Here is a 10,318-nt window from a genome sequence, read left to right as displayed (position 1 = left end):
ATGTTTATGTAAATATTAGAAATGCATGTTCTCTTCTATTTTCACCGTTTTTGGGTGTGATTGCGTTGTTTTGAGTGGAGAGTGCTCAAAATACCAGAACCACCTTCTTCCATTTTGTGGAGTGCAAGGGGGGTTCTCGGTGGTAGCATGATGGATATGGGCTTTCTTCTATGCATGATTGAATCACATTTTCCCTCTTTATTTCATTGGTTTTTCCCCTTTTTGCTTCATTTTTACCTTGTTCCTCCTTTAAGCATGTTGTGGTTTTCCCGTTGTGGGGGTGTGGGCTGCTCGGTTACAACCACTTCCCACGGTGGAGTGTTGGCAGCAAGGCTGCCATGCTCTATGGGGAGCTTGTGTGACAGGACTGGGCTCCTTCGCAGCCCAGCTCTGTCGCCTCTCCCCCTCTCTCTCATTTTATTCGGGCTGCCAAGGCCCTGCTCGTCTTTTGGCCTGACATAGTCTGAACCAGTCTGGTTCAGACTTGTAAGGGGAAACCCCGACCTAAACAAGGGGTTCCTTGTCTTGCCTTGGCCATCAACCGAGTGTTGGACACACTCAGTTTGCTGTGTGCAGGCATCCCAACAAGTGGGCGCTGCCTTCGCCGCCGTTCTGCAAATTTTCCTCTGTCTAGTGTGGCCTGCACTAGGGTAGGTCTGGACACCCCGGTCCAGACTGTGGCTCACGGCCCGAGCTGATGCCTAGATTTGAACCAGACTCAGGCCATTTGTAGCAACACCAGAACCAAGTCTGGTTCAGATGTTGTTGTCGGGTGTGGCAGTCGTGCCCAGACTGGACCCGAGTGTCCAGATCGTGTGCACGATCTGTGCACTCCCTGTCCAGCAGCACAGGCCTGGACCAAATGTCCAGACCTGTGGGTTGTTGGTTTCTTTGGCCGCAGCCTGCACCCGATTAGGGCAGCCTGGAGGTGTCGCACGCAGGCCACATTTGGTTTGTTGTGCTAGCCTTCGGCCTGTTGTGTAGGCCTGATTGTTGCGCTGACCTCCATGGTGTTATCGTGGTGCAACTGTGCTACATTGTCGCGGTAGCAGGGTGGTAAGTGGCATGCTGCCCACCCCATTCGCTTGTTTTCACAACACTTTCTGTGGTCGTGGCCTTGCTGACTATTTTAGCTTTGGGTTGGGTTTCTTAAATCATTGTGACCATGTCCCTTTTTGGTTTTGCCTTTGCTAGCTTCGCAAGCACGATGATGTCGCTTTGGAAATGCTAACATAATTCCCGTATGTATGATGATGTTCCACCTTGCACACTATGACACTTGTGTGCGTTGTTGTCGTGGTTTTGCATGTGAATGATTGTGCCACGAGTTCTGCTCGACAATTATCGTTGTGTATGGTGTCTCAAATGCGAGGCTTGAAATTTGGTATTTTTGGCTCGTGTTCAATATGTATAAATGAGTATACTTGCAAATATTGGTTCAATAGACTCATACACTTGTGCATCGTTGTGAATGATCTTAGCACTGGACACTTGCACATATTTACACATGATGACATGGATGTTATTTGATTGTGTAAATATTGTCATTTACGTTTGACTGATGTGCGAGAGAATATGAAATGTATTGCATGCTAGCACACTCGCACTTGGCACACCATAACACGTGTATTGGACTATCGATTGCTTACCTCGAGTGTTGTATTGAGTATTGTGCATTATCTTATCATAAAATGCACCATGTTACCACATTGTTGCATGTTGCACACTACGCTCTCGATGTATCTCAACAAAGGATTGAGACTTAAACACCGTAGGATATTGGCACAAATACCTTTTGAAGTTTCGCGACTCCACTTGAGTCATTGGGCTATGGTCCCGTGTTCGTGAGTAACCTCACGTATTGTGATACCCTAAAGAATAAAATGGTGTTGTATCGCCTTCACAGGCGATGTGCTTTTTCTTTGGCCGTGTGAGGCTCGAGCATGTGAATGGGCGGGCAAGACCTCATTGTGTGACCCCGCGGGGGGCAGACTTTTGAGACAGGGTGAAGTCCACCGCCTTTGCCCAGCTCCACTGCCATCCCTATCAGAAAATGCAGTCATCAGCGACTTTTTCTTTGTTGGTATCTTTGGTTTTTGGATATGTACAAGATTAAATACTTGACTTTTTCATGACGTGTTTTTTTAGGGTTTGGAAACAAAAAGGAAAAACAGAAAAATGTGTTGCTAATTTGTGGGTTTGTAGTGTTCCCTGTTGACTTTGGAAGAAGAGGCCACGGTGGTGGCATCAATTGGCAAGATTGTGATGGTTCTACATTGTGTGCAGAATAAGGTAGAATGGTCATTTAATGGTGATTTAACGGTTTCGTTAATGCAAGAAACAATAGTTAAGCTGAATGAGAGTTTTGGCAGGGTTAAGGGAAGGTCAGGGATGATTTTGAGAATAGCAATAAGGGAGGAATGATTTTGAGTTAGCCTACAAGGCAAGAATGGAATATAAGAAGCTAAGGTAAAGCAAGTGGATAAAAAAAGAAGAAGAATAAGATCTTGCATGCAATTGTGCAAGATCTTATTTTGGTTATATGAAAACTTATATAACTTGTGTAAATTTGGATATGAGAAAAAACATAAACTTCAGCTCACAAATCAGATTAGGGGTATAAGTCTTGAGTTGGGGTGACATAGTGTATCTTATTCATTTTTTATAGTAGGGTTTCTTGAAGATGATGCCTTTAAAAGATAAACACACTCACGACATTAGTATGAAAAAATCTCCCGAGGATGGACCTGACAGATACCATTGAGCATGCGGCATACATACTTGCAATTAACCATTGTTTCTCTGTCAATTAAGCAATTTGATATGCAGAAGGGCCCTATTGAGATGCAATGGTTGATAACCATAGTCATTAGTAGCGTTCGATATAGGATTTGACTATGCAAACTTTAGTTTTAGACAATCATGTCTATATAGTGGGTTAGCAAATGTTTTTTGATGTTCGTAACGGTGACTAGCATTAGCACATTATATTAAGACCAAACATCTAGTACGTCTTTCAGTGTGATCCTAGTTAGTATACTAATAAATATGCATATATTGAGTAAAAGTTTGATTTTTTAAATAAGTTTTTTTGTTAATCTTGTTTTTAAGACATGTTTGTAATTATTGTATTTGTTAAATTTTATTTTTTGTATATCTACAATATTTAAAACTTTTAGAGTTTTATTTTAATTAAAAATATTACTTAATAATAGATAACCATGTAAATTTAAAAAGTGTGATAGGAGGCTGGAGTCTCCATACTATATAAATAAAAAGTCTCAACCTAGAGGAGCAATGGAAAAATCTTTTTAAGTAGCTTTGTGCTATGTATTCAAGAGATAAAAGCAAGTCCAGCCCATTTAATGTGCTCCTAAACCTATGGTGGACAAAAAACTTGAGCCTGATTCTTTTTCGATGGTGGCTTAAGTTAAAGTAAGTTGATCTAATCCTGTGTCTTATTTTTTCTTTGGTTTTTAATCAATATAGATTTGAGATCTTTGCTCGATGAAATATATACTTTCTTTATTATTAATTTATGTATATTATTTATTCAAATTTGTGTTTGAATTTTGTACATATATTTGAGTTTGATTATAACCTGAAATCATATAACATTTGACATAGTCAGCTTTTAGAAACCATAACTTCACAATCATATTTCATAATTCAGTGATTTTTTATGTGTTAGAAAGCTTATTCAATTCTCTAAAATCCTTTTTTAAGCCAAAGAAAATTCTTCTTCTTTGATATCTGAAATTGCATGGCAATCAAATAATTTTTGTTTTGGCAAATTCGATAGCTTATTTAAATAAACTTGATCTTAACTAAAATCATGTGATGATTGTTGATTACAATTACATGTTTGTTTTTAATTGCAAGTATAAATTATTTGAAATTCGATCCATCTAAATATGTTTAGATATTACAATTGATGATCGTATATGCTAATTTAGAACATTGATTTGTTGATGAAAATTTTATTTGCATATTTAAATTGAAATGTCATATGTATCACATATAAAAATATATAATTTTTCTTATTATCATAATTAGTTGAAGTAAATAAAAATAAAAATAAGATGCAGTTGTTTCTCATAAAAGAAAGCAATGACATTCTCCACTTAGTTGCAATAATATACAGATATGTGTAGTATTTGATTTTTATAAAATTTATAAGTTATTTTTAGTATCCTATCCTACCACGTTCTATAACTTCTCCCGTCTTATAATAAGCCAAGGGCGCATGCTTTTATAAACTTCTAAGAGCTTTCGATAACTATAGCCTAAGCTATTAGCTATTTACAAAAAACTGCCAGCATTTGAGTTATTGCATTCAATCTGACTTTATTTGAACTCATTTCAATTTGCAGCCCTTGAGGTATAAAATGACATTTTTTATCTCTTGTTTATATAAAAGAACTATGATTGTTCTTGGAACGAATAAAAAAGTCACTTTTAATTAACCTATACCACAAAGACATGCTAATTTTTTTTTAAAGGCAAGCTGGGGTTAGGCAGACCCTTAGCAGTTATACAACTACACGATTGGGTTTTGAACCTGCAACGTCCCAACACAAAGAGATGTGCACTAGCTGCTCCTGCCAAACAAGTGGAGCCCATGTTGGTAAGGAGTTGCTATTTTGGCTGTGTCTACAGTGACATGACCCAGGCATGCTACGACCGTGACAAAAGTTAAAACCGGCAAAATATGGCTTGCGAGAATTTGACTTTTCTTAGAATCTCACATTTTTTTTCTACAAAATCTTGGCAATAAAGAAAAAATTAAAATATAAAAATATTTTTTACAAGGAAATATAAATACATTTTTTTTCGATAGCTGATAAAACCATAAACATCACATTTAAAATGTGATATTTATGTTTTTGATGAATAACTCATAAGAAATTGAAAATATCATGAGGAATTACAGTTTTAATTACTTTCGGGTAATTTCTCGCAATATTTTTGTGAGATTTTCATAAATCTCGCGAGATTTGTTACCATGGCTACGACACACTAATGTGGTTTAGACATTATTTTAATAAATTTTAAGTACTAAAAAATATTTTATATATTAAAATACCATAAAATAACTTTTTTATTGACTACAAACTAAAAAAACCATGCCCTCATGTCATGTATATTTAACATGTGCTCGTATCTTTGTGACATAGCTTTCAACCAAATGATTTCGTGACCTAACAACACTGCCAGGTTAGGAGGTTTTTTATAAATAGCTGATAAGTTAGGGTGCTTTTTGTACATTACCCTTAAGCTCTGTTTGGGAGCCGTAGTTGGGAACGATGACAGGGATTCACCAAATCTCAATCCCAAGCATCTCTATTGATTGGAGTCACCGTTTGCTAATTAAATTCCTCCCAAAACAGAGCCTTAATATTGTATAATACATTTAATATTCAAAGTATCAAGATACCAACGGGGGCACCGCTTGTCTGGTAGGAGCAGCTAGTGCACGTTACCTTGTGTTGGGACATTGCAAGTTCAAATCCCAATGGTAACGTTGTATTACTGATAGGGGTCTGCCTAACAACAGCTTGCCTAACAGTCTTGGATAGAGAAGTAAAAGAAGTGGGATGAAAGGGGGCTGAGTTTTGATCTCAGCTCCAAACTTAAACACTAGGGTCTATGTGTCAAAACTGGTTGTTAATTTTCTCAGCTCCTGTAGGCCTGGGCAGAATCTGGATCAGGTCCATATAAGATCCACATTAACAATCCTATAGTGTAAAAAACTGGTTGCAGCTCAGGTCCTATCACTCACAGACCATTTGATTAGGCATGGTTCTACTATACCATAGAACAATTAAGGTCTTGACTTCGAATCAACTTTGTTTGTCTAAGATCTGGATAATCTAGGCATGACTTTGGCCTAGATAAATTCACCCCATTCCATATTAAACAGTGCGAATTTTGAATTAGATTCAACAGGAGAATCCCTTAAAGTATAATTTAGTTTAAATCAGTTTTCCTTATGCAAATGTGGATCTGATTGAGGCCTTGATTAGATGAGTTTCATCTCATTTAGAAACTCGAGTCTAAGGACTCTTACCCACAAGCAAAATTTGCATGCATAAATTTCATATTTACAAACTTTGAATGAATAAAGTTACTGATTATAGTGATTATTTATGACGTTGATACTAAGGGAAATTCAAACAAGTCCAGAAGGTGTCCACACACATGGTTAGGTGGATCAGCGTAAGGTTTCAAGTTGAAGGAGGTTGAGAATTAAGATACTTGGGGTATGCATCCTTTGCCGCAAGGCCGAAGCCAATGGAAAACTATCCCTAGTGGACAGGGAGAGAGTACTTGTGGAGTTTTACATTGCGGACACTGACCGGGTCAATGGTTAATGCAACATCTCTCGTCCAACAATGGGACATTCAAACCATAGCGGTGGTTTCCCCATGTTAAATCTAAAAAGCAGGGAGTCTGAGACCATGCAGTGGAAAGATAAATATACAAGGTTGGTATTGATATGCATTACATTAAGCAATTGTTATGCAAAGACCCATACATTTCTAAACAGCACTAAAAAAGATTGGTTTGAAACTTATGGACAGGGCCAACCATTGGGAATGATCACAAAAATAACATCAACATCATGCCACGGTGCTTCTTAAACTCCTAACCCAATTATTAAACAAGAGTTCCCCAATCAATTCATTCTCCATAGTGTTTTCCTCTCTCTCTCTCTCTCTCTCTCTCTCTCTCTCTCTCTCTCTCTCTCTCTCTCTCTCTCTCTCCATACACCAACAAGAAAACATATCTTAAAAGTATTCAAAATCAAGGTAGGAAGAATCACTGCCATTAGTACTAGCATTATTGTTTGCACTACTATTTCCCATAGGCTTCTTCTCAAGTTGGGGTACCTCCTGACAGCCAAGGCTCGCTAGGTCTGTGGGCTCCGGTATTTGGGGGGGCATAGTGCATCTCACAAGTGCCCAATTCACACCTTCAAAGAAGGGGTGCTGCTTGATCTCTGTGGCACCCCTCTTATAGGCTATGCGCTTTTGTGGGTCTTTGATCAGGAGCCCCCTTATGAGGTCTCTAGCTGCTAGGCTCACCGTCGGCGAATCCAGGAACCTCAGAGGCTGGCCAACCACATTGAACAATGTGGCCCGGTTCCCGGCCCCCTTGAACGGTGTGGTCCCGTGCAAGAGCTCGTATATGAATATGCCAAATGTCCACCAATCAACTGCGCTTCCGTGGCCTTCACCACGTATGATCTCGGGGGCCAGATATTCGTGGGTCCCAACAAACGACATGGATCGGGCATGCGTAGGCTCTGCCTGGAGCTCCGGGAGCGCGCCACCTGCAAAGAGACTCATGTCTGACTTTGATTTGCGGGACTTCCTAGGGAGCAACCGGGGGAAGAAGGCCGAGGGTTGAATGCAGCCTGGCACCAATGACTCGCTTTCTAGGATTCCCACATTGGGGACATGGACCGAGGAGGACTTGACCAGGGTTGGGCTGACTGAGCAGCGTAAGGAGAGGTCAAAGTCAGACAGCATAATGTGGCCCTCTTCTCTCACTAGAACATTTTCTGGCTTGAGGTCCCTGTACACAATGCCCAGCATGTGTAGGTATTCCAAAGCCAGCAACACCTCAGTTGCATAAAACCTGGACCAACAAAGTTCAAGCAAACAGTTGCACTAAAAGGCCCATCATTTTATGCCAATAAAAAGAATGCTTTAACATCAAGCCCTCTGTGGTATGCTGCCATGTGTATGGTCCTAATCTTTTAATTTTTTCCAAATGTTGTATATCTTTTCTGTTAATTTCAAAAAATAAGATACAAAAAAAAGAAACCAACTTGGTACATGCGACATCAATCATTTTAGCTCGATTTAACAAGGTGCCATTCACCATTGTCAAAAAATACCATTCAGTGCCAAACTGCAAAAATTGGTAGATGCATGACATCATATGAATCTTTTAAAGGCAAAACTTGAAGAAATAAATCACTCTATGTGAACCATGTGATGAGTCGTGACTTTTAGGGGCCTTTGGTTGCACCTACCGTTCAAGGGGAAGGTGAGCAGGGATATTCCATTTTGCAGCATAATGCAACATCAGAGGTTATATTACAGTAGGGAGCATGCAAGTACCCCCATCGAATCTAACCATTTGACCTATATTTTAGAGCCCATAATATGGCCTTCTGAATTGTGCTAGTCAAAAGAATATATGCCTCCTGATTGTCAACTACAACCATGAAATGGCTTAACATCAGTGGAGGGGGGAAGTTATCCTCCTATAGTGCCATCAAATCCACCAGTTTTGATCACCTCACCACAGTAAAAAGGTGATATGTATCATAGTTGGGAGAAACGGGTACGGGTATAAGGTACGAGCACATGAGTGCTTAAAAAGTTTCAGGTATGTTTTTCATTTGAAATGCATTGATATAACTGTGAAAAAATATTTGATACGAATTTCTAATAAACATTAATATGGTTTCTAAAAGAATTCGTATGAGTTTTTAAAAAATTAATGTGATGAATACATTTTCATAAAAAATACTTGCAAATTAAAATAGTTAAATATACATATGTAATAGATAATTATTGTATAATACCTTTTTTTATAAATCATAATAATTAAAGTTTTAACCAAGGTAGTGTCGCAGTTATGTTAATAGAAATGAGCTTGATACTCATTTATAATGTAATAGAAATGGGTTTCTACTTTAGATGGTATGCCTTTCTCAAGTAATTGGGACTAGTTTCTTAAACATTTGGGACTTTTATTTGTGGTTTGTGAAACGAGTTTCATGCCGTGATTTGGTACCAGCATACCGAGAGAGAGAGAGAGAGAGAGAGAGAGAGAGAGAGAGAGAGTACCTTGCTGCCTCTTCAGTGAAGTATTTGTTTGGTTGCTTCTGCCTCAGAGAATGAAGATTGCCTCCACTACAGTATTCCATGACCAAGCAATAAAACTTATCTGTCTCAAAATGTGAGTAGAGTGTAGGAAGAAAAGGATGATCCAGCATGCAAAGTATTTCTCTCTCTGTCTGTGCCCTGAGCAGCTTGTTCCTGCTGACCAGTGATGCCTTGTCCATGACTTTCATTGCAAACAGCACGTTGGTGTCCCTAAGCTCAACTAGGTACACACTTCCAATGTCTCCGTAGCCTAGACGCTTCAAAAGCCTGAAATGGCTGAGCCCTAGAGGACCATCTTTGGACTTGGCAAGGTTTATTGCTTCCCAGCGCACATCATTGCCAGTGTGGGGCTTTGTAGATGGATTGCTCGTCGGCGCACTGCTGCCATTCGTCGAAGGATTGCTCGTTGGTGCACTGCCGCCATCGTTAGTAGTATCACTTTGAATGTTGCTGTAATTCGCGGGGTTTGGTGCGGTGCAAGCATCGCTAGTTTTCTCGTCGCATGTGTTAGTACTCCCATCTTCAGTGGTAGTGGCGGTGGTGGTGATGGTGGTGGTTGCGCTGTTGGAGTCACTGCTCTCAGCATCACTTGTTTTTGAAGTCTCTATTGATTTTGTGGTCTCTATTGATTTTGAGGTCTCTATTGGGGTGTTTGTGGTGCATCGCTCACCGGGTTTGGGCGCCTTAGTTTTGCTGCTGCCCTTCACAAAGGATGGAGCTATTTTGGCTAGGGCATCCATGGTTTGTATGAGCAAAATTTCCAAGGTAAGTTAATCCATTCACCTCTCATATGCCTGCATTACATAGAATAAATTCCAGAGTTGATTATTTTAGGACACGTTTGGAAGTGGAAAGATGCTAGGAAAAACACAGGTTGAAAAGGAGAAGTGGCAACTTCCCCAATTCACTCCAAACAATAGCAAACCTTAAAGGAAAGATATTCTACTTTCCTTGATTTTGACAGGAAATTTTCTAATTTTTTCCATATCAAAGATGGAGAAAATTTTCCTATCAAACTTCAGGTTTGAGGTCAGTCCTCACACTAATCCAAACACTTTAATATTTTTCCAACCTGATTTTCTCATGACATGCAAACAAGAGAAAATTTTACAAATAGAAAATTTCTCATAGACAATTTTTTTCTATGAAAATTTTTCCTTCTTTCCTTCTGTGTGTGTGGTCTTCATTTATATGTGCTAGTACTGCATCCTCAGTGGACAGGCTTTGGTAACAACTGATTTATAGGTGAGTTCGATAATAAAATTTTCATTGATAACACAATAGTAATAGAACTACTACTACTTACAAACATTTCATAATCGTAGCATATCATAAAGGGTCTTTTGCAAAATGGTCCCAGCCTTTTCAAAAAAATTCAAATCAGTACCCACCTTATGCGATTTTGCAAATCA

At 39.1% G+C, this 10,318-nt stretch overlaps 1 protein-coding gene across 1 annotated transcript; it reads right to left on the bottom strand.

The window, feature by feature from the left end:
• Positions 1–6,791: 6,791 nt before the first annotated feature.
• LOC149843495 (serine/threonine-protein kinase RHS3-like) lies at positions 6,792–9,646 on the bottom strand. Its single transcript, XM_090000922.1, has 2 exons — positions 8,868–9,646; positions 6,792–7,644 (listed from the first exon to the last, which is right to left on the bottom strand). Exons 1-2 carry the CDS (start codon positions 9,644–9,646, stop codon positions 6,792–6,794), a joined length of 1,632 nt encoding a protein of 543 aa, XP_089857048.1.
• Between the last annotated feature and the right edge of the window lie 672 nt (positions 9,647–10,318).

This window comes from Nuphar pumila, chromosome 3 (genome assembly GCF_984573655.1).
Source record: "Nuphar pumila chromosome 3, dmNupPumi1.hap1.1, whole genome shotgun sequence".
Lineage (NCBI taxonomy): Eukaryota > Viridiplantae > Streptophyta > Magnoliopsida > Nymphaeales > Nymphaeaceae > Nuphar > Nuphar pumila.
The sequence above is the reverse complement of the archived record's forward strand: the minus strand, read 5'-3'. Positions and strand labels throughout refer to the sequence as shown.